This window comes from Gorilla gorilla, chromosome 2, assembly GCF_029281585.2.
Source record: "Gorilla gorilla gorilla isolate KB3781 chromosome 2, NHGRI_mGorGor1-v2.1_pri, whole genome shotgun sequence".
Classification (NCBI taxonomy): domain Eukaryota; kingdom Metazoa; phylum Chordata; class Mammalia; order Primates; family Hominidae; genus Gorilla; species Gorilla gorilla.
In genome coordinates, this window is record NC_086017.1 from 24,395,919 (window position 1) to 24,420,192 (window position 24,274).

Below are 24,274 nucleotides of genomic sequence, written 5' to 3' on the forward strand. Positions count from 1 at the left end.
ATGAGTTGGGTAAGAGCAGCAGGAGAGACTGACTGTATTTGGGGGGATTTTGGGGGCTGGGAGCCCTGTGATGAGGCCAGTGCATGAACCGGATGCAGGGCAAGTTTACAAACCTAGGCCCACCTCAGTGGTCAAACCATCACGAGAGATGTCTCAAGAGATGTCCTGAAAGCCTCCTAGTCCAACCCCCAGCCGGAACACGAACCTTTTTGACAGCAACCTTGATGGGGGCCCACCACCTCCCAGGGAAGTCCAGTCCAGTCTTGCCCAGCTCCAAGGGGAGCAAAAGCTACTGGGGCCTTCCTTGACCAGAGCTCAGCTGGCAGGCCGGGAGGCTGGGAGGCTGGGAGGCTGGGAGGCCGAGAGGGAAAGCCCAGCGCCCCCCTAACTGGGAATTCTGAGCACTGCTGGATGTGTGGCAAGAAATTAGGTTAAAGGAAGAATAATCAGCTCATTAACCCCCTTGCCAGACTCCACATGCTCACAGAGGCCTGCTTCTAAGCTACGCTGCTGACTGTTACTGCCTACTGGGATCCGGGTGGAGTGGTACAAGCGAGATATTTTATTTATGTGTCATGCATATTTATTAGGAAGAGGTAAATAAATTAGCTGCCTGCCATCTGCAACCACCAGTGTAGGCCAAGTTCCTTCCCTCCTCCTCCATCTTGGGAGGGGCCACACCAGCAAAGCCCAAACCTTGTGAAAAGGAGGGTCTCCTTTCTAGTCAGATTTCCTCCATAGTTTGAGCAGCCCTAGAATTAGAATTTTTCCAAGAGGAAATGGATGCCTGTTGCTATCCTAGGCCACTTGCCAAAATCTGATCTTCCCAGCAACCCTGAAAGGTGGGCATATTGCCATCTGCATTTTATAGACAGACACTGTGGCTCAGAGAGGTCAGGTCACTTGCCCAGGGTCACACAGTAGGTGAGGGGAGTAGCTCAGCTCAAGTCACAGAGGCCTAGGGACTTCTGTGACAAGCCGGAGAGAAAGGCTGGACCAGGAAGTGACTGCATTCTTGCTCTGACACTAGTTGCTGTGGGGTCCAGGCCGGTCCCATAACTCTCTTGGCCCTTCTCTATTGAAAGGGAAAATAAAACACAACAGAACAGACTCCACTTGGGGCTGTGTGGAGAATCAAGTCACCATTCATCCAAGTCCTGAGTGTCCTTCAAGCCCACTGTGGAGGCTCCTGACTCTGTGAAGGGGCCACACGACCCCCATCGCTGCCCCAGGCTTGCTGCGTGACTCTGTGCATATCAGTGGACCTCTTGGAGCCTCAGTTTCCTCCTCTGTAACATGGAAAAACAACCTGCGGGGAAGGGGTGCTGGCTACAAGGAAGAGGATTTCGCTGTGTGGAAATCCTTGTAAAACACGTGTCCAGTGGGAGGTAGGCAGCAGCCTGGGACCGCGGACTATGGGCGGAGGAGGGGCTCCAGAATGCCCAATGGTGCTGCAGGGCCCAGAGAGGGGCCATAACTTGCCCAGGCTCGCACAGCAAATAGAGCTGTTGGGAGCCCTAGAACACCTGCCTCTCAGACTGCAGAGAAGGATCCCAGAGCACTGAGCCTGGATCTGAATCTTTTACGAAGCACCCATACATCTCCCCTGGAATCACTCCTGCCCACAGCCCATAGACCCTGCCTCACTGCCTCGCTGCCTCTGCCTCCCTACAGGGTCTTTTCATTAAATTAAGTGCAGAATCTAATGCAATTGCTGTTGATTTTCCCCAAGGGGCCACCTGCCACCTCTTTCCAGGATGCCTGCAGGGCCAGGACTGAGGCAAGGCACTCACACACCCCCAAACAAATATTATGGAGTTGTTTTTTGTTGTGGTTTTTTGAGATGGAGTCTTGCTCTGTTGCTGAGGCTGTAGTGCAGTGGCACGATCTCAGCTCACTGCAACCTTTGCCTCCCGGGTTCAAACGATTCTCCTGTCTGTCTCCCGAGTAGCCGGGACTACACTCACCTGCCCACCATGCCCAGCTAATTTTTGTATTTTGGGTAAAGATGGGGTTTCACCATATTGACCAGGCTGATCTTGAACTCCTGACCTCGTGATGCGCCTGCCTCGGCCTCCCAAAGTGCTGGTATTACAGGCGTGAGCCACCACGCCTGGCCATATTATGGAGATTTCAGCATAAAATATTATTTTTAAAGGTGTTTGATTTAATATATTTGAACCTGATGTTAGTGAGCCCCCATGGGGCCCACACAGCCTCCATATAGCGCTGGGAGGTAGAATTGGCCCATTTCACGTGTAAAGGGCAGTTCAGAGCAGACACAGGCCCTTTAGGCCCCCGCTTCTGGGACCGAGGCAGCTGGAGGGGAAAGGGACTGCAGCTGGGCAGAGCCACCTTGTCCTAGGGTGACTGTCAGAGGAAACAGGAGTGAGCTGCAAGGAGGAGGCAGGCTAGGCTTAAAGGAGACCAGAGAGCAGCTCCAGTGAACTCTGCACAGCGAGCAAACCTCAGCCCCCCAGCTTCCTTCAGGAGGAATATACACAGCTAGCTCAACCAAGCACCCACTGCATACCAGGCACTGACCGTCACACTGGCTCATTTAACTCTCACCACCTCTCCAGCAGAAAGGTACCATTTTTATTCCATTTTACAGATGAGGAAATGGAGGGTCCCTTCAGCCTAAAGATGACAGAGTCAGAGGGGACAGCAGGTGCAAGGTCTCAGGAATGAGAAATCAGGTCCCACATCAGTCCCCCAGCTTAAAGCACAACAAAGGTTTCCCATGATGCTCAGAAGAAACCCAAATTCCTTCCATCGGCCTGGCACCCCAGCTAAGCTCTCTGCCCTTACCCCATTTCACTCTCCGGCTTTCTCACAGCATGGCAACCACACTGGCCTCCGTTCTTCAAACACACCAGGTGCACTCTTGCCCCAGGGCCTTTGCTCCTGCGTTTCCCTCTACCTGGACCACTTTTCTTCCAGGTCTTCCCTTGGTTGGGCCCCACACAAATGTCACCTCCTCTAGAAGGCCCTCCCTGACTACCCCATCAACTTCTATCATTCATCCCCTTGCCCTGTCCTCCAAACAGCACTTCTTCCCCCAGTGAACTCTTACTTATTTGTCCCGTTTCTGGTCCATCTTCTCTGCTCCACAAGAATAAAGACTCAGTCTTATTCACTACTATACCCCAGCACTTAGTGACTGGCATGTGCGAGTTAAACAGTTGTAGAATGACTGAAAGAAGAAAAAAGGAATCTGCCTGCAGGGCTGGGTGCCAGGGCCAGGAGGCAGGCAGGAGAGGCAGCAAATGCCTAGGTTCGGGCAATGGTGACAACAGCCCTGCCCTCCCCCGGAGGCTGGTTCCCTGAATCAAAGGTGCTGGGGTTAGGGGCACTTCCCAGAGGAAGTGGGGAGGCCTCATGGAATGTAGAGAGGGATAAGTGGCCTAGAACATGAGGAATAGCCATACTCCAGGAGATTATGTGGCCCTTAAAAATGACCAGTGTAAGAAATAACATCTGCGGGGGGGAAGCCTACATGAATTGCATTATAGACTGATGGCAGCCCCAGGAAAGGTAAGTCTTACTGCAGCCTTATTTAAAAAGCCCAGTGCTGAGACAACCTTGATGTCCAACCATGGGGGAGCAGGTAAATAAACCGTGCCTGGAATGACCACTCCATGATGCATTCTGCAACTCAAGGGCTTTTAATAATCCAGGGAAATACTGATCCTATAAAGCCAGGTGAAGAAAAAACAAAACATAAAATAATGTGTGTGGTACGACAGCAACAAAAATAAATGATAGATAAAAGACTGAAAGGAAATACACCAGAGTGGCCCTGGGGAGGGGGCAGGTGAAGGATGATTTTCATTTTCTTCTTCGTCTTTATTTTCAAAATAGTCTATATTTAACAACAATTACATGCTTAATCTGAGAAAAAGTCATTTCACTTAAGAGGATTTATTTTCTTAAAAATAGCCAGAAGCCAGAGAAATGTGTCCATATCAGTTCTGTATGGAGAAGGAGGTCCACCGCATGGCAATGTCTTTGTTTACTGATGTCGCTGTGCTTAATTATTAAAACTAGTTTAAATGTCCAACAAACATCTTATGTGGTTTTATAAAATTAGAAATGTAGAAAAAGGAGGAACCATGAAACTGGCCAACGGGAGGGCCAAGAGTCCAATCCTAGCTCAGGTACTAAGTTAGGCAAAACTCTTCCCTTTTAGGCTGAGGTGGGTGGATCATCTGAGGTCAGGAGTTCGAGACCAGCCGGGCCAACATAGTGACATAGTGAAACCCCATCTCTACTTAAAATACAAAAATTAGCCAGGCATGGTGGCGGGCACCTGTAGTCCCAGCTACTAGGGAGGCTGAGGCAGGAGAATCGCTTGAACCTGGGAGGCGGAGGTTGCAGTGAGCTGAGATCATGCCACTGCACTCCAGCCTGGGTGACAGAGTGAGATGCCATCTCCAAAAAAAAAAAAAACAAAACAAAACAAAAAAAACCCTTCTCTTTTCTGGGTCTCAATCTTCTCATCTGCAAAATGAGGTTAACTGTCCCTGCCTCCCATTGTTTGGTAGGATTGTGGCCTCTACAGAAAGGGTTGTGCCTGTGCCCAGCACACGGTAGTAAATGCTGGGTGCGCTCTGCCCTCCAAGACCCCAGCTCAGGGTCCTTCCAACTACTATACTCCCAACAGGTAGGCAGGGCTCCTCCTCAAATCTTTTCAATCTTGCACTCCGTCTATAAAAAATGTGCATTCCTCGGCAGTGACATATACATATTATTCATAAAGTAGCCATGTATTACTATATTTGCATATCATGCACATTATACAACATACCCAAAAAGAGAAACAAATTAAACTGTGATAGAAGATAAATGTAAATGGAAGCTCTTCATATTTGTTCCCAACCTCCTCCTCAGGAGACTGTCCTGGGCATGGCTCCTGCACCCAACCTGGGAGACCGCTAGCTCTGTCTGTGAGTTCCTGGAGGGCAGAGTTCACTGAGGTCTTAGTCACTGCTCTGGTCCCAACAAACTGTTGGCACTCAGTCAAGAGTTTTTTAGTGAGCTCTGTGGTTCACCCTGGTTTATATTAGAAGAAACAAAAGAACAGCAAAAAGCAAGTCAATCAAGCCAGAGTCTGACTCCTTGGGTGTGAGGAACCCTGGCCTCCCCTGGGACCCTGGGCCACCCTCTCTCCTTCTCTGGACACTGTCTCCCTACCTATTACCCAGGAGAGCCAAACTGAGTGGTGTCTGAGAATAGGTCCTTTCTGCTGTCCTCAGACATCAGCCTCAAGCCCCTCCCCACTCACTCAAGGTGGGTGGCCTCTCCTGGGACCCAGGTGGCCACTGATGTGTACCCTTCTGGGGTCCAGCCTCACTGTAAAATACAGCTGCACCCACCTGCCTGCCCTTCAGGACTCCCGCCGGCCCAGAGCCAGCTGCCCACAAACCCCTGGATATAAATCTTGAGGCTCAGTTCCGTCAGCAAAGAAGGCAAGCAGTAAATTTAAGGCTCCAGGGTCTCTGGCAGGAAAGCTTCCTGGGAGAATTCATTTTTCACCCTAGAAAAATTACCATCCCTGGATGAGAGAGGGGAAGCATTTGCTCATTTGGTTGAAAAGTGGTTGTTTGAAGGGCCCCCCACACCTCCCACACAGGGGATTCCCCAGCAAGCTTCTAGCTGGCTCCCAGCTTCCAGGGCTATCCATCCAGGGACCTCCAAGACAGGGGCCTCATGGTGGGCCCCTTACACCCAGCCCCCAAAAACCTGCCTCCATCCCTCTCCTCCAGGCTGTGGTCTCCAGCCCACTGAGCAGAGGCCTGGGGCTGAACAGAAAGCGCCTACTCACTCGGGACCTTGAACAAGCAAAACCATCTCAAGTCTTTATCCTTTTTGCAAACTCACACAAATCCTAAGTGGGAGCATAAACTGGAACAGCCTTCTTGGGGAGCCATGCAACACCAGGCGCTAGACACATCCTATTTCTTTAGCTAGAGAACGGGTGCATGAGGACGTCTTTATGTTGCTCTTTAAAAAATACAAATGTACCCATCACTCTTCGTTGTGTACAATATACCTCGTGATAAAACAGCAAAGTGTAGAAATGCATGATAGTACACAACTATTTGTCTAAAAAGGGGGAAAGATGTATTCACAGTTGCTTCTATAGGCATAGAAGAAATTTCTAGAAGGATAGTCTAGAAATGGATGATGGTAGTTGTTGCCTACCATGGGAGAGGTGGGGACTAGCAGATGGAAGACAGGGGTTGGAGAAAGGTTCTTCAAGGATGTGTTTTGAGATTTTTTTTACCTGAACAACGTGACTGAGTTCTCAGGCCAATCCCCTATAGACAGTTGGTTTATTCCTTTTTAAAATTTTATTGACACTGCAACAAATGTCCTTATTCATGTTGTCTAGTGCATCTGTGATAGGTTTTTCTCTAGAATAGATACTTGGAGAAGGAATGGCCGGGTCAAAGAGTGTCAGCACTTGCCATATCGACAGGTAACTGTCAAACTAACCTCCACGATAGCGCTACCCACTTATTGTAGATGTCAGCCTCTACTTCCCCCACAATCCCACCAACACTACAGACTACACTTTTTTTTTTTTTTTTTTTTGAGACAAGGTCTCACTCTGTTGCCCAGGCTGGAGTGTAGTGGCATGACCATGGCTCACTGCAGCCTCAACCCCACATCTCAACCTCCCTGCTCAAGCAATCCTCCCATCTCAGCCTCCCGAGTAGCTAGGACTACAGGCATGAACCATCACACCTGGCCACTTTTTGTATTTTTTGTAGAGATGAGGTCTCACTGTGTTACCTAGGCTGGTCTCAAACTCCTAGGTTCAAGTGATCCTCCTGCCTCACCTCCCAAAGTGGTGGGATTACAGGTGTCAGCCACCACACCCAGCTAAACACCACGAATTTTAAAATTTCCCATTAAAATTGATATTGCACGTGGCTTTTATGAGTGTTTTCCTAATGCTAACAGAATAATCCCTGAGAAGGTGAGGCTGGCCTTCTTTCAGCCCTTTCTGGCCGCCTGTGTTTCCTCTTCTAATCGCTGCCTGCTCAGGCCTGTTCCCAGGCTCCTGGATGCTTACTTTTCTTATTGATTTGCAGATCTTTGTGTACTCAGATATCATTCTTTATCTGGGATGTAGGTTGTAAATACCACTCCTCCTCATCTGTGTCTTGTCTTTGAACCTTCTGAATGATTTCTTTTGTTATACAAAATGTTTTACTTTTTATTTTCCAATTTTTCAATCCTTTTCTTCATCACATCTGCATTTGGACTTTTTCTCTCATCTGATAAGGCTGATACCCCGCCTTGCAGGGTTATTACAAGGAGTAGAGAGAGAATGAATGAGGCTCCCAGAAATGCTGAGCAAATGCTCCTAACATAGCAAGGACGGTCATTTCAGGGGTCGCCCTGCCTCCACTTGCTTCTCCCCCTCTAATAGCCAGCAGGAGCTTTCTGAAGATGTCACTCTTGCTTGAAAACCTTTCAACCGCCTAATGAGGATGAAGCTCAAATTCATCTAGCAAGTGAGTTCAAAGTCTCAAATACAAAGGCCTCTACCAGCTGAGCAGGTGATTAAGTGTATAAAGGGGCTGGGTGGAGAGTACCACAATGTGCCCCCGGGGGGAAAGCAAAAATGCAAACCCAGGGTTGCCCGATCTTCCAAAGAAAGCAGTAAATCTACATTTTTTTATGTGAACGTTCTACTCCATTGAAAACTTACTGGTAACTGATTTTTTAAGCCACTATCAGAGTCAAACAAGACCCACCTGTGAGCCAGATGTGGCTATCTCTGCCCTCCACAATCTGGCCCCAACCCACCTCTGCAGAGTCGTCCCTCCACATGTGCGCCTCACACAGCTGACAGGCCAGCCACACTACTCAGATGTGGGCACAGCACACTTCTCTCCACTCTGTGCTTTTGCACATGCTGATCCCTCTGCCTTAAATGCCTTTCCCTGCTCTTTCCTTCTGGCCACCTCTCACTTGATTTTGAAAACCCAGATCAAATGTCAACTCCAATTCCCCAGCCCCAGACAGAATTCCACGCTCCCTCCCTGAGTGCCCGCCCCATCACTCCTGTGGTATTAATATTCCCTGTATGATCTTGAGCACCATACTTCCAGGAGAAGCTGCCTGGGGACACAGGAAGAGCCTTGGCTTGGCAGAAAGACATTCCTGGGGTGAAATCCCCGCTCTGCCACTTCCCAGCAGCGCATCTTTGGGCAATTGACTTAACCTCTCTGTGCTTCAGGTTCTCAATTGTGAGATGGAAATAATCAGACCTACGCTCAGTCAGGCTTCTGGGAAGATAAATGAAATGATATAAAAGAAGTATCTAGAATGCAATAGGGGCTTAATAATGGTTTATGCAGTGAAAGAACAAATGGAATAAAGAATGAATATTTCCTCAGAGTTCTATAGACTCAGCACATGGAAAAGTTAGCTAACTTTCTGGAAGGGAGCCTGGGTTTTGGCCAAACCGTGCCTCTTGCCTTCTTTTCCAACCTCCTGATTTCAGAGAAAGCTGTGGGCCCTCTATCTCCCAGTGCCATGCACCCTGAGGACCTTCTGGGGGTACACGCCATTCAAGGGCAAGGACTACACAGGAGTGAGTCCCAGTAGGTAAACTGAGGCAGACAAGATGTCAAGAAAAGTAGAGAGGAGATGTAAGTACCTGGTGCCCAGGAGGCACATCAAGAGGAAGGGAAGTAGCAGCAGCCTCTCGGGCCTCTGTATCCACATCTGTCTGCTCTGTTCTGTGAGATCTGGGACCTTGTCTATCTACTTCAGCTCTGTATTCTGATGTCTGGCACATAGCAGTTACCCAAAAAAGTCTAATGATTGAATGGATGACTTTAAGTAATATGAATAAGGCTGCTCAGTAAAATGTAAATGGCCACGTGAACGCATCCAGCAGCTCCACACAGAGGGGCATCTCTGCCCCCTCCACACTCCGGCCTGTCCTAGCTGCTCCCAGGCTGGGTCCTTGAGCTCAGCTCAGAGTTGGGGTGGGGGAACTTTCAGAGAAAGGATGACAGATAGGACCATGCAGAAGTAAGTGCCTGAGAGGCTGATGATCCATGGGGCCTTCCAGGGCTCTGAGGCTCCACAGCTTCCACCCTGGGAGGTGCCATCCAAGTTTAAAGAGCCCCGAGGCCGTCTCCTGCCAGCAGACCTGCATGGACAGGCTCTGTGTCTCCAGCTGGTAAAGGAGAGGGGGAAAGAAAGAGGGTGGGAGGCCATCAGGCCCTGGGAAGCCTCTTTAAACAGTCGACCCCACACACTCCACTGAAGAAACTGGGCTCAGAGAGGAGAGAACTTGCCCAAGGTCACCTACCAGGACGTGAACCCATGTTTAGCTGTCCTCACGGTTTGGGCTCTTTTCCCTGGCCAGATATTAGGAGCCCCAATTCCCAGCACCAGCGGGAGTGTTTGATGTCAGACATGAAGCTCTGGGTTTCCAGGCACCCAGCAAGCCATGCTTCCCCCCGACTCCATGTGGTGGCCTAGCACAAAGAATAGGCTGCTACCTCCATTTCCCCATCTGCAGTCTAGTGTCTTGCTTGACCCTGTTCTTTGGAATTCTGGCCCCAAAACCCCGTGATCCTGGTTCTCGGCCAGGATCCTCCTCCCAGAGCAAAAACATGGAGCCACAATGCTGCTGCTGTCTGACTAGCATCCTCTTCCCAGACCAAGGACTTGGAGCCATGATGCTACCACCATCTGACTCGTGCCCTTCTCCCAGAACAAGGACATGGAGCCACAATGCTGCCACCATCTCACTTGAGTATTTTCTGCTCCACTGATCGCACCCCTGCCTGGTACACTCATAGGCCAGGACAAGCCTGGTGTCACCACATACATGTGGACACTGCTGGAAACTAATATCATCCCCAACCCAGCCCAGCCTGGCCTGGATTTTCCCAGCCGCTGGGGTCTCAGCCCAGCACAGCTCGGGTGCCAAGTTCCTGACACCCTTGTCTGCCTGGGGAGCACAGTATTGGTCTCTGCTTTTGGCTTACATCTTGAGAGAATATTATTTGTATTATGGAGAAAAAAACATTCCTGAGATAAACACTTGCTCCAAAAGCCACTCCGACTTTCCTCTGACTCAGTGTCTTGTCTGGTTTCTCAGACACAGGCCTAGGGGCCTCCCCACTGGGCCATGAACATGACTGATCCTCATGGCTCCCGCTTCCGGCAACGCAAGAATCAAACGAGGACAACTTACGACCATTTGCTGTGTGCATCACGAAGCCTCATTCAGTCCAGGCCAGTGGACAGAAGGCATCACACAAACGAGTGACACAGTCACCATGTGGGTCCAGCGCTCCTGCAGTTCTCCCAAGATGACCCTGAACATGGGTTTTGTGTGACAAACCAGCAACGATGCCACCCCATGGTTCACGAGGCGCAGGCCAGCCTCCCTTCTCATAGCTCGGGTGCGCTACAGGTTGACAACATCCCCCATACTCTGGAGGCTAAAGGCATTGAGGTTCCTCGATAGGGATGCTGCTGGCATTTGGGGTGGAGAGTGCTTTGGGCAGGACTGTCCTGGATATGCCAGAGACATAGCATCTCTGGTACCCTCCCACTAAAGGCCAGCAGCCCTGCTGTGATTGTGACAACACAAAGACACCCCCACCCAGGCCCAAATAGTTGAGAGCTACGCTCTAGTCCAAACTTTCAAACCACACCCCCAGTGAAAGCTCATTCAGGCTCTATTTACATGACCCTGATGGTGGGGGACTCACCCTTCTCAAAGCCCCCAGCCCATCCCTAGCCAACTGTGACCAGCAGAAAGCCTTTCACTGCAGTTGCTGCCTCCCTGTGACTCCTCTCCTGGCGAGGTGCAGCCCTGCCTTTTGGGGGCCTAGACCTGCCTGTTCTCTGTGCCTGGGATGGCCCTGAAGAGACCTGGTCTCCCCAGCCCTCAAGTACTGCTCTGAGCCCTCCCAGGACAGGTGCTCTGTCTCTCTGCCTCTGACTCTGGTCTGTCCCTATCCCTCTCCCAGGGTAGCAAGTACAGCAAACAAGTGTCTCTTTCACAGTCTTGCTAAACACTGGCCCAGTCTGTGCTGGGAGCTAAGGGGTCCTGGCCCTCCCTCAGCCCCGCCCCGGGCTCTGGGGATATGGATCAGATGCCCCAGGAGGAAGAGCAGACTCGGGGCACATGTGTAGGGAAGCGGTGACCTGCTGCCACACCGAGGGCAGAGGCTGGGAGCAGGCGTGACTCCCAGTGGCAGCCTTCCTTCCCTGGGGAAAGAGGCGCTCCCTCACCTTGCCTGAGGCCTGTCTGGAGAGTCCCAGACTGAGACTCAGTCTCTTGGGATCAACACTCAACACGTGGGTGAATCCTGGGGAGGGAGAGGAGCTCCACTTGGGGCCAGGGCAGGGCCACTCTAGGACCAGGACAAGCACATCCAAAGGACCCTGCAGGAGCCACATGGAAACCTTAGCCCTCATTCACCTCCCAGTGGTTAAAAGCACAGCCTCTAGCCTGGGTTCAAATCCCAGCTTTGCCCCTTAGCTGCTGTGTGCCCTCAGGCAAGTCACTCAACATTTCTGCCTCAGTTTCCTCATCTGAAAAGTGAGATTAAGTATAGTACCTACCTCACAGGGTTGTTATGAAAATTAAAATAGTTAACATATAAAGTGCTTAGCCTGCATGGAGTAAACCATTAATAATGGTTAGCTGTTATTATTATTATTAAACAGAGTCTCACCCTGTCACCCAGGCCGAAGCACGGTGGCACAATCACAGTTCACTGCAGCCTGGAACTCCTGGGCTCAAGCGATGTTCCCACCTCAGCCTCCCGAGTAGCTGGGACTACACGTGTGCGCCACTACACCCAGCTAATTTTTGTATTTTTTTGTAGAGATGGTGTCTCACTATGTTGCCCAGGCTGGGCTAGAACTCCTGGGCTCAAGTGATCCTCCCACCTCAGCCTCCTGAGTAGCTGGGACTACAGGTGTGCGCCACTACACCCAGCTAATTTTTGTGCTTTTGTAGAGATGATGTCTATGTTGCCCAGGCTGGTCTAGAACTCCTGGCCTCAGGTGGTCCTCCTGCCTCAGCCTCCCAAAGTGCTGGGATTACAGGTGTGTGCCCAGCGCCTGGCTGTTATTATTGTCATTATTTTTTACCTCACACACTCTCATCAGTGCAGCCCCTGCTCCAGCACACTCTTCAGCCCCTCCCCCACACCCATTTCAGGGACTTCCACAGGTATGAGCCGCCTGCACTTTCAAACCACTTTCTCCTCCATTTTTAAAAATTAGATGCACACAGCATCCCCTTGGGACAGAGCTATTTTCTGATTTTTCTGAGTAGGAAACTGAGGCCCTGAAAGGTCAGACAGTCACCACGGGGATCACTCACAGAGTTGGGAAGGACCACAGACTTAAGCTCCTGGCTCAGGCACTGTCTGAGACACCCACCCAGCCTTGGTGTGGCCCTATGGGTGCTACAGCCACAGAGCACATGGGATGGAGATGCACACACGCAGGGAGGGGCTGCCTGGCTCCGCAGGTTGCCCCTTGCAGACCAGCAGCTCCGGCCAAGCCATTTTCCCTGAGCTTCAGCATCCTCGTGGCGGGGCCATGGTGAGGGCCTGACGTGCACAGGGGCAGCCCAGGGCCTGGCTCGCAAAGGTTGCTTCCTCCCCCTTCTCTTCTTTATTTCATTCACCACTCACCTAGTGAGCACCTACTGCATGCTGGCTTCTGAGCTGGGCACTTCAGACTCAAGGAGGAATGGGACAGGGTCCCTGCCCCCATGAGGCTCTATATCCAGTGATGGAGATACAAGCACATGCCTTTGTTCCAACAAAGTGAGAGGGGCTAATTCTGTCATGTTAGCAGGGACAACAGGAAGCTGCACCCACAGGCCTGGCCTTGGGGTCAGAACTGGAGGAAACCACCACTTACAGGGTGAAGAAGAGGATGGGAGAGGAACTCCAGGCAGGGGCAGCTGCCTGAGAAAGGCTCTGAGGTAGGAAGGAGCAAGCCCTCTGGCAGGTAAGGAGGGAAGAAAGGTTACTGCAGCCAATCACCGGGCTTTGAGTATCAGAGGCATCAAAGTAGGGACTCCTGGGCTAAATCCAGCTCAAAAGGGAGTGCGTTTGACCCTCAGGGCTTTTTGTTTAGATTGGTGGTTAACATTTTTAAAATTGAGAGAGACAGTATGTTAAACTCTAGATTTTTAGCTTCTCTAGAAAAATCAGAAACTCTGGTGGTTGAACCAGGAACCCATAAGGCCCACATTCTCTGGTTCAACACTGTCCCCAGGCCCATCTCACTCCCTCACTCCACAAATACCTGTTGAGCACCTACTGTGTACCATGCAATATACTAGTCACTGGGAATACAGTGGAAAGCAAAATAGACACAAGCACAGTCCTCACAGCACTCACTAGAGGGAGAGAAAGGTGATATATGAGCACTTAACATAAAACCCAGCAGTGCAAAGGGCTGGCAGGAATAGGAAACTCATAGGACCAAACGACTGCTATCTTATGTGGGATGATTAGGGAAGGCTTCTCTGAGGAGGGGACAGTTGTATAGATTTTTTTTTTTTTAAGGCTGGAGCGCAGTGGCACAATCATGACTCACTGCAGCCTCAACCTCCCAGGCCCAAGTAATCCTCTTTCCTCAGCCTCCTGAGCAGCTGGGACTACAGGCACACGCCACCATACTCAGCTGATTTTTTAAATTTTTTTGTAGAAACAAGGTCTTGCCATGTTGCCCAGGCTGGTCTCAAACTCCTGACCTCAAGCAATTCTACCTGCCTTGGCCTCCCAAGTGCTAGGATTATAGGAGCAGCCACTGTGCCCAGCCAGCTGCATAGATCTAAATGAAGTGAGTTACTGAACCAGTGGAAGATCAATCCAGCAAAGGGAACAGCAAGTGCAAAGGCCCTGGGGTCCCCTTCACTCATCTTTTGGGTGAAGGCATTAAAGCCTGAGACCTTACTGTAAGTAATGGAGCATAATAAGCAATGTGTAAACAGGTGAAAACCACCTTCCAATATGTGTTTCAGATAAAACATCTCTGATCAGTGGTGGAAGAGACATGAGAAATAGGGAACTGGGTGGAAGGCATATGATAATTTTTTCCAATGGGGAAAAAAAATCCCCATTAGGATGGCAGGGAAGAGGCAGAGAAGGCTCATGCATGGCATGCTAAAACCTGAGCCAAGGACAGAGAAGCCAAGAATGCGAGGGGGAATTCTCGTTTCCTTCCTCACCAACTGCATCATCTGCCAACCCCTGCAAAGTGGAGGCAGGGCAGGTGGAAGAGAGACCGAGAATGCTAAATCTTCTGCAGCCCTGAGGCTTTTTTTATGTGTTTTGGTTTTTTTAAAAAAAATTATTTTCCAAGCCTACCCAGGCTGCTGCCTTAGAAAGCCAACTGCAAAGAAATCACTTTGATGGGTTTTGTGTTTCTCCACCACCTTTCTAAGCCAAATTAGAGTGTAGATTCCTTGTCCTTTTACCCACAAAGCAAAAGCAAAAGAGATTATTTTAAAGGAGAGGGTAAGAAAAACAAGTCTACAATCTATATCACCATTTGTGGCTGGGGTGGGGGTTGCGGGGGGGGGGGCAATTCTGCATGCTGACATCATGATCCATGGCATGGGAAATGACTTCCACCATTCAAAGCTTTATTTGCATTTTTTGGAGGTACAAGGAGACATTTAAAATCAGCTCCGGTGTTGACACTGCAGTTATTAAACCCAAACAAAAGATTCCTTCCAAAGTCTAACTGGTCCTCTGTAAATTTATCTGGGCCCCCACTACCTGATTTAAGGCAATGAGCAGATGTTTCACAGCAGGAAGTGCATTAGCTCCAGATGCCGCTTTGTTCAGGAAGTGTGTATGCACCCACACACTGGCAACCACACACAAACACAAACACAAACACACGCACACACAAACACACACAGGACCTGGGGCAATGAACATTCATGGCTCCCCTTCCAGCATTTGGCATGACCTCATGGACCATTTGTAACCTCTGCTTGCGGTTCTGACAGGGAAATGAGCAGCAGGAGTGAGGAGCCAATCAAAAGCCGCCTTATCGTCTTCCCGTTGTCTCCTAGGTAACCGGCATAGGGACACATCAGCTAGCTGGGTACCACAGGGGGACACACACACACACACGCACACACACAACCATGCTCCCTTAACAGTCCATAACTGCAGAAATGCCGGATGTGCCTATCAGCACCCTGGACAGATCCCCACCCCCCACCCCAACCCAAGACTTCAAAGCCTTTGGTTAACTACGTTGACAGCATTTTATCTCCCACAGCTTTCTCACCTCCACCCCCTTACTCATGCTGTTTCTCTGCCTGGGATGCCACTCCCTACTACCATCTCTATCACCCAAAACTTTGGTCATTTTCGGAGCTAGCCCAAGCTCTTGGTCTCCCAAGAGCTCCGAGCTCCTCCTTCAAGGGCTCCCATCACAATAAGATCCACACTCCTTTCCCTGGCAGTCAAGGCCCTACACTGATCTGACTTTTCATGATCTGATTCCTCCAACCTTATCATTCTCTCCCATCCTCAATTCTTCTTTCTCTTCCTCCAACAGGTCAAACTGTCCTCCCCACACAACCCCCTGAAGACCAGGGCTTTTCTTTATATTTGCTGTTCCCTCCGCCTGCCTTGCTTTTCCTTCTGCTCTTGGTGTGGCTGGGCCTTCTCACTCTTTAGTGCCAGCTCAAAGTCACCTTCCAGGGATGCCTCCCTGATCATCCTAGGCCATCCTGCTATAGAAGCACCCTCCCGCGGGACTCTCTTCTACATCACCCTGTATTTCTGTGTTGTCTTCATATCATTGATGACTCTCTGAAACTCTCCATTCACATTTATTTGTTCACTTGTTCTTTGTCTCCCCCTCTAGAATGTAAACTCTGTTTCACAGGGTCTTTTTCTTGTTCACAGTTTTATCCCCCAACACCCAGAACAAGGCCCAGTAAATATTTGTTGCATGAATGAAAAGTTGTTTCCTTCTTGCTGCATCTATGTTTCCCCCATCTCTCTAATAAGAGGGTTGGATCTGATGACTTCTATAACACTTCTGGCTAACATTCCAAGGGTCTATTAGAGACAGAAAGGGCCAGCATAAGGAAGGAAATTAATCAGGCCACACCACAGGAAGAATCTGCTGGTGGAAATCTGACCTTCTCAACTGGGTCGCAGCGCCTTCCTCCTCTGAGCAGTCTCCCCGATAGGAATTTGCTGCTGCCCTCAACTCCACACTCCCTAAGCACTGGGCACCTTGAACTTTTGTTATCTGAGGGATTGGGGGCAACTTGAGGCTAAGGACTGGCTTTTATTTTTCTGATTGTGCACAGAGGCCAGCCAGAGCCTGGGGAGGGGGAGTTGGAAAGGGGTCCTCTGGAAGCATTTGCTGCAATAAAAGAAAGAAAATGTCAAGGGGGAGGGTCATTAAAGCACAAGTCTCTCTCTCTCTCTCTCTCTCTCTCTCTCTCTCTCTCTCTCTCTCTCTGTGTGTGTGTGTGTGTGTGTGTGTGTGTATGTGTGTGTGTGTGTCTGTCAGCTCCAGCTGGTCTCTGCACAATCAGAAAAATAAAAGCCTGTCCTTAGCTTCAAGTTACCCCCAATCCCTCAGATAACAGAAGTTCAAGGTGCCCAGTGCTTGGGAAGTGTGGACTCACACACAAACACAGTCACACACACACAGACACACATACACACACAACTCAAAAACGTCATAAAGCAAGAATCACAGAGTATCCCAATCCCAGCAGCTACATGTGTCTCTCTTCAAGGAAGATGACTGCTGTTTAAGATTCTAAACCCTGTGTGAGTGATTCTGACACATGTGCTATGTAAGTCTGTGGTGTGTCTTGTCCATTCTCACTGGGCAACAGTAGGCCATGAATTCAAGTAGCCACATGGTAGACACAAACCTACTGGATCCCCCCAAACCCTAGCAGTGGAACATCTCAAGCTGGCCACTCATGACCCAGAAATCCACCCTGAGCCCTGAGTTCTCCTCTGACCAACGAGCCCAACAATGCATCATATCATTTCTCCAAATCTGAAGTTAAATCAAGAAAGGGAGAACAGAACTGGCATTTCTTAAGCACCTATTATGTGCTGGTTCCTGTGCTAGGATATGTTAGCATTGACTCTTTCTGACCACCCCGCGAGGCTGCCCCTCCAACTTTACAGGTGAAAGCAACTGAAGCTCAGAAAAATTAAGTAGTTTCCCCAAGGTCACATAGTTAGTAATCAGAGGGACTTAAGAAGGACATGAGTCTGGTCTTCAAGCCCACTCTTTGTTGAGGCCTTAAATTATACAACGTGGTAGGCAGATGAGCTGGTCTTGTTCAAAACATCCCTCCCGCTGGCTGGGGCCCCTCTCTGAGAGATGCCAGGTGGATGGCCCTGTCCCTGCATCTATCCCTGTCACTCCTGGGCCTGGCTGACCTCTCCCCACAACCTCTTGTCAAGCAGGACTCACATCTCCAAACCTCTCATGTGAGACCCAGCCCACGGGGACTAATTTTCCTGTGGCCCAGAGAAAGCCGGAGATTTTGCCTTTTTAAAATAGTAATTTCCTGCCAGCGCGGGTGGATACACCAGCCACCCTCTGATTTAGTGCGGAGCTCAAGGATCAATCCCAACTCAGATTTTCCAAGGAAAATTCAAATGTGGGGCACCTCCTGGCATTGAGGAAGGCATTGGCCTTCTCTTAAGGCATGTGTTCAGTGTGGGCAAAGCCATTGTTGGTGTCACAAGACTCTCATGCCTCATACATGTCACACACATGCCTTGTACACACCCACATGCGTCTCAAACACGCCACCCACATGTCTCCATGCACTCTGCGCACACCATCCACCTGCCTCACCCATCTCTCTCTCTTTCTCTCTCTCTCTCTCTCTCACACACACACACACACACACACGAACACACACACGAGGCAAGGGGTGTCAAGAGCAAGAGAGCTACATAGTCCCTCTCAGGACATTACAGCCCCCACTTCCAAGCCTGTTCTGGACTGTGTGCTTTGCCAGGGTGCCTCATTTCATCCTTCCTAGGGCCCCAACAGGACAGGTTGCCCCCCACCCCTTTAAAGAGGCAGAAAGTGAGCCTGAGAGAGGCTTGTCCAAGATCACAGGGCATGCTCAGACGAAAGTTAGTGGTGGGCACCTGGCTCTGCGAGATTTCCTTCTTAATTAGCCCTGCTCCTTGGGGGCGGCTCCGTTGAGTAGAGGCACTCCTCCAAGACACCGCCCCCCTCCTTATTGGCAGCCCTTCTCCCCTGCCTCCTCCCTCAATCTCAGGGAAGGAAACCTAGGCACCCTCTCTACCCTAAAGCTGCTCCATCCGCACCAACTCAGGTCAGGCGAGGAGTGGAGGGTCTGCTCCCTCGCTGGGCACACCTATAGGCCCGCCAGGGTCTGAGGCACTGGCTAAGGCTTAATGGCTGTCTAAGCAAGACCCTCCACGGGCTCTGCCTGCAACCCCTCACAACCCAGGACCTCAGTGGGGCCGAGATGACAGACCCTACTCGGCCCTGGGACAGGACAGGAGGGGCAGGGACCAGCTCTCTCCGTCTTCCTCCACCCTCCCCCAAGTCCCACACAGGAGCTCTGGGCCTGGGCTGGAAATGGAAACTTTCCCGCTAGACTGAGAGAGGCCCAACCTGGGGGGCAGACTGGAAGAAGGTGGGAGGCCTGGAAACTACTAAAAGCTTGCGGGTCACATAGATTTAGGTTCCCGGGCAGCTCTGCCACCTGCTGGCTGTGTGACCTTGGGCAAGGGGCTTTACCTCTTTGAGGCTCAGTGTCCTTTTCTGCAAAGCGAAAGAAAAATAGCGCCCTCCTAAGGGGGTGATTGTGAAGGTCAAAGGCAGGGGCGATGTGCACAGTCTGCGGGGCCTCGAAGTCAGCCATTATGCCCCCCAAAGTGAGCAGCGGGTGAGCAGCCACCACTGTGACCTCACCCTGCCCCCGACTCCCAGTTCTGAAAATTCTTCATTAGCACCAAATCCAAACTTTTCCTCAGCAGTGGCAGGACCCAGGCGCGGGTCCTCCTTCCTCCTCCCGCCCCCTCGCGGTCAGACAACAGGTACGCGGGGAGCAGCCCGGGCGGCCCCGCGCAGGGGTTGAGCCGCAGCGCTGCGGCAGGGGCAGGCCCGGGCAGGGGGCAGTGCGGCGAGTCAGCCCCCTCCCTGGCCTCCTCGCAACTTTGAGTAACCGCGGACTCTGGGGTCGGCATGGGGGTGGCGCCGGGCGTTAAAAGGAAAGTTGGGTGCGACCGACCGCAGCCTCGGGGGCCAAAGGACCCCCACCGTGAGCGCGGCCACATCCCGACACCCGGCGGGCTGGCTGGAGGGAGCAGGTGAGGCACGTGGCCGCCTCGCCAAGCCAGGGCTCCCTCCAGGAGCCCGACCCGCCGGCGGGGCCGGTGGATGCCCCCTCGAGGGCTCAGACCCTTCGCTCCAGCCCCCGGCGGGCGCCCTGCCCCGGGTCCCACACTCGCGCGCCCCGTGGGCCCCACTGCTGGCTTTCCGGGACCAGGCTCCGCTCCGCAGCTCGTGTCCTGCGGTGATCCTCCAGGCTCCCCACTTTGGGGGGACCCCCTCCCGCGCCTCGGGTGCCGGCGCCTGTCTTCGCCTCCCGCGGGGACCCTCCCCGGCGCCCCAGGCGTGTGCGCCCCGGGCCAGCTCAGCTCTGGGTCCGCCCTCCGCACCCCGCGCCGCGCCCGCGCTCACCGGCCAGGCAGCGGCCGCGTCTTACCTTCGTCCGGCAGCCGCTGCAGGCAGAGCGCGAGGTTCCTCCGCCAGCCCCGCATCCCCGCTGCCGCCCTGCGGCCCGGCCCGGCCTCGCCAGCCCGGCCCCGGCCCCGCCCCCGCCGGGCAGGGCGGCGCAGCGCAGCGCTGGGGAGGGCCGCGGGCCCAGGGCGCAGCGGGCATGGGCGGCCGCCGAGGGTGGGGGTGCCGGGGCGGCCGCCAGGCGCTCCGCTCCGGCTCCCGAGCCCGCGGCTGAGCAGCGGCGCTCTTCGAGCGCGCGCTTTCCCGGGCGCCGGGGGCGGGGTGGCGGTGGGGGCGGGCGCGGGGAGGACGGCTGGAGGGGAGCCCGAAGGCGCCCCAGCCGTCTCGCACCCTCGCTGACATCCAGCGGCCTCACACACCGTCCTCAGTCTCCCCCACCCCAGGGCTCTCCAACTCATACCCAAATGACTCTAATCACCACGAATTAGTTAATGAATGAATATGTGAATAAGTGAGTGAATGAATGAATCAGCGCATAAGTGAGTGAATACACAGGTATATGGATGAGTGCATAAGTGAGTGAATGGGCGAATGAATGAATGGAGGAATGTACGAGTGAGTGGATCAAGGCCTGAATAAATGTGTCAATAAGTGAATGGGAGAGTGAATGAATGAATGAATTAGTGCCTTTATCAATGAGTAAATTAATAAGTGAGTAAATGGGTGAAGGAAAATGTAAATAAGTTACTGAAAAAAATCAATCAATTGAGTGAGTGCCCCTTGGTCTCAGGCTTGTAAGAGGCAACAGTGATCTAGCACACTCCAGAGGAGCCCTCAGCTCTGTCCTGGGAAGGAGGCCTCAGGGTTGCATCTTGTTGATGAGGCCTAAGAGGCCCAGAGAGGGCACAGCTTGTGTTTGAACACACAGCAAAGGCTGGAGTGGTGGAGATAATAATGATTCCCTCCACCAGGCTGAGGCAGCTGAGCTCATCTGATTTCAGAGGCTGTGGGGATGAACCACCTGGGGATGGAGCAGAAACGCCTATCTTCAGAAGTCAGATTTGCTTTCTCCAAGGGAATGAGTAGAGAACAGGTGTGTGTGTGTGCGCGCGCACACACACACAAAATCCAGCCAATGGAGTACTACACAGCCCTGAAAAGGAGGAGGGCCTTCTTTGTGTCCCAATGGGGGGCCATTTCTGAGGTGCCTTGTTAAGTGAGAAAGGCAAAGTGAAGAACAGTATTTATAACGTGCAGAAAGGAAGGAAAGCTGCATTCATATTTGCTCAGATCTGTGGGGAACTACGTCTAGTGGAAACACTGGCCCTCTCTAAAAGAGGACTCACGAGGCCAGGAGCAGGTAGGAGAGGCCCACTTTTCATTGAATCCCCCTTTGTGCCTCTTGAAATTTGGAACCCTAGAAATGCATTATCTACACAAAAAATAAGTTGAAATTTTAAAATAGACAAATTTTTACAATATTTAAAGTGTTTATACCTTAGTAAAGGCTGCCTCCTCCCGCCCAGTCGAGTCAGCCTATATGCCAGGATGCTGTCTCTCCCTGCTCTGGCTCAGAGAGGAAGAGGGTCTTGCTGGTCAACAGCACAGTGAAATATGACCCTGGTGGTCAGTGCAGAGCACATGATAACCCCTGTGAGGGTTGGGAGGAAAGCAAGCAGCCTCTGCTTGAACGCTGGGTTTGCCACATTTAAATTGACTGTCTCTGGGCAAATCACCTTGTCTCTTTGAACCTCAGACCCCCCATCTGCAAACTAGGGATCATCATAATGCCCTAACAGGGCCAAGTAGAGCTGACCCAGCTGCTTGTGTTCCAAAAAAGAGTTCAGCGGTGGAATCCCAGGCATCTTCATACTGTCAGTGAAGCCATCCGAACTTTGGCATGCAGAAGTTCCACTTTCGTAACGAAGGGAATTATCTCAGGTCCCCAATAATCCTTCAAGGTTGGTATAATTAGCCCCATTTCACAAATGAAGACACTTGGCCTCAGACAGTTTAAATATCTTGCCCAAGGTTACACCACCAGGAGTAGCAGAATGGGCATTTGAACCCAGATCTGCCTAGCTCCACAGCATCCCCAGACAGTGCTGCTCACGAAGTCCATCAATATGCTTGTCTCTTATTTATGTTCCTAAGACCCTCTATGGGTCACATTGCAGACCTGTATTCATCCTGAATTATTAACCACTTTAGTAAGCAGGGTGCAGGGCCCAGAGGTTGAGTAAGGGAGGGGCAGATCAGCAAGCAGGCCTGAGTCTGAGGAGTGCTGACTCCAGAGCTTGTCTTAGTGGCTGTGAGCTCTGACAAGGAAGTGAGCCTCCCCCGGCAGCAGCATTGTGAATCACTCCTGTCTGCACTTAGATTGATGGCCTCCACAGCTAGGATGCCCACTGCTCTGAGGATGACGGAGCTGGAACTGCTGATGGGAGAAGCGAAGATACCAGTGCCAGGAAAGGAGGCCCCAGCAAAGGAGACCAGTTAGGAGGGCAGGGTGCTGGCCCAGGAACTCCCCATGAGAAGAGGCGGGGGTCCTGTTAACGCTGCATAACAGGCCCCTCTAAACATAAGTGCCATAGAACAATCACTTTATTACGGTCGTGAGCTCTAGGGGTAAAAATTTGGGCACATAAGGCAGAAAGAATATGTCTCAGCTCCACATGGGCTAAGGCCTCAGCTAGGAAGACTCAAAGGGTGGAGTGGGGTGGAGTTGGGGCTGATCCAATAGCTGGGGGCTGGAATCATCTGGAGGGTCTTCACTCACTGGTGCCTGGCATCTGAGTTGGAATGACTCAAAGGCTGGACTCAGCTGGAACAGTTGTCCCAGTGCCTACCACAGTGTCTCCATGTGGCCTGGGCTTTCTCACAGCATGGTGGCCTCAGGGCAGTTAAACTTTTTACATGGGGCTGAGCTCTAAGGGCGAGTGTTCCAGCTCTGCAAGGTGAAAGCTGCATCCCCTTGGATGACCTAGCCACAGAAATCGTGTCCCAGAGCTTCCTGCCATCCGGTATCCATCAAAGCAGTCATAAGCTGCCTGGATTCCAGGGGAGGGGGGGGAACCCAACCTCTCATGGGAGGAGTGACAAAGAATTTGCAGCTATTCTAGAAACCCATGAGAGGAAAGAAAGCGTTAGAGGAAGGGAGAGGGGGAAGAGTAACAGAGGATGTCCTATGAATAGAGAAAGTAGTACGAGAAAATGCAACAGGGCTGAGGAGGAGTCAGAGAGGAAATTAGTTACCAGGAGGAGGGATAGAAGAAGTAGTAGTAGGAAGAGGAGCGATACTGGGAAAGGTACTCTTCAGGATAGTGATAAGAAAAAGAATGGTGACGTGAATAGGAAAAAGTGCAGTAGGAAGGGGAGGAATAAAGGAGGAGACAAAGCCATCAGGTAGGGAGGGTAAAGGGAGAAGGTACAAACAGAAGCCCAGTGTTTGAGGGGATCATACAATAAGAATAGTAACTAGAATAGCAGCAAGAGCAGTGGACAAAGGGAAAAAGGTAGCAGTGATGGGGCCATAACAGGAAGATGTAATCAGAGGAATAGAAATAGGGGAGAAGCTGAGGGGAGAGCATCAGGAAAAAGAGCTAATCCATGCTGGGCTTAATACCTAGGTGATGGGTTGGTAGGTGCAGCAAACCACCATAGCACACATTTACCTATGTAACAAACCTGCACATCCTGCACATGTACCTGGAACTTAAAAAAGAAAAAAAAAGAAATAGGAGGAGAAATCGCAGGAAACTGGCTACCTGGTCTCAAATCCCCTCCAAACTGTGTGGCCTCTGGTGAGTTCCTGAACTATTCCTCAGTTTTGTTATCTGTGAAATAGGGATGGTGATACTAAAAATACCTCCCTGATAAGGTTGTTGTGCAGATTAAATGAGTCAATATATGTAAAGCTCTTGGTGCCTGACTCACGGAGGTGCTATGTAAGTGTTTGCCACTATGATTAGTTGTATTAATATCGTGGAAATGGGAGGGGCACCTGAGGAACCACGGCTGCAGGGAAAGCAGTGCCAGCTGATCTGAAGGCCTCCTTGGTTGCTGTTGTCTTGGTGGTGCCCAGGGTGTGTTCCCCACTGCACCCCATGGCCTCTGAGTGAATCTCAGCATGACCTTGTGCAGGAGGCTGGGTGAGGACTGTAAGACCTGTCACAGGCAGGAACCAAGCTCAGGCAAGCTTATTCACCAAGAGGTGGCAGGAGCTCAGCCCCAGCCTGGCCTCCAGGCCCCCAGCCAGGGCTCCCTGGGGAGAGGAGGGAGAGAGCTGGTGCACTTCCCAGGAACCTGCCGGCCTTTGGAGGGGGCCAGGCACAACTTGGTCTGGTGAGGGAGAAGATGCTGAGCCAAACCACTGGGGTGCAGGAAGGAACTATTACTACTTATCTTTCTTTTTATTATCTAAAATTATAAAGAAAGGAAGCTTTACTGGTATTTAATATATGGATTGACAATGGTACATATGTTCAGTTTACAAGTGTGTACACATTTT

General features: G+C 51.4%; 1 protein-coding gene across 1 annotated transcript in view; it reads right to left on the reverse strand.

The window, feature by feature from the left end:
- Window positions 1-19,907, reverse strand: part of GRIP2 (glutamate receptor interacting protein 2) — a 111,958-nt gene extending 92,051 nt beyond the window's left edge. The window contains exon 1 of the mRNA XM_063703649.1: window positions 19,790-19,907. Within this exon, the coding sequence (XP_063559719.1) occupies window positions 19,790-19,844 (55 nt within the window). The 5' untranslated portion in view covers window positions 19,845-19,907. The remainder of the gene's footprint in view (window positions 1-19,789) is intronic.
- Window positions 19,908-24,274: the final 4,367 nt, after the last annotated feature.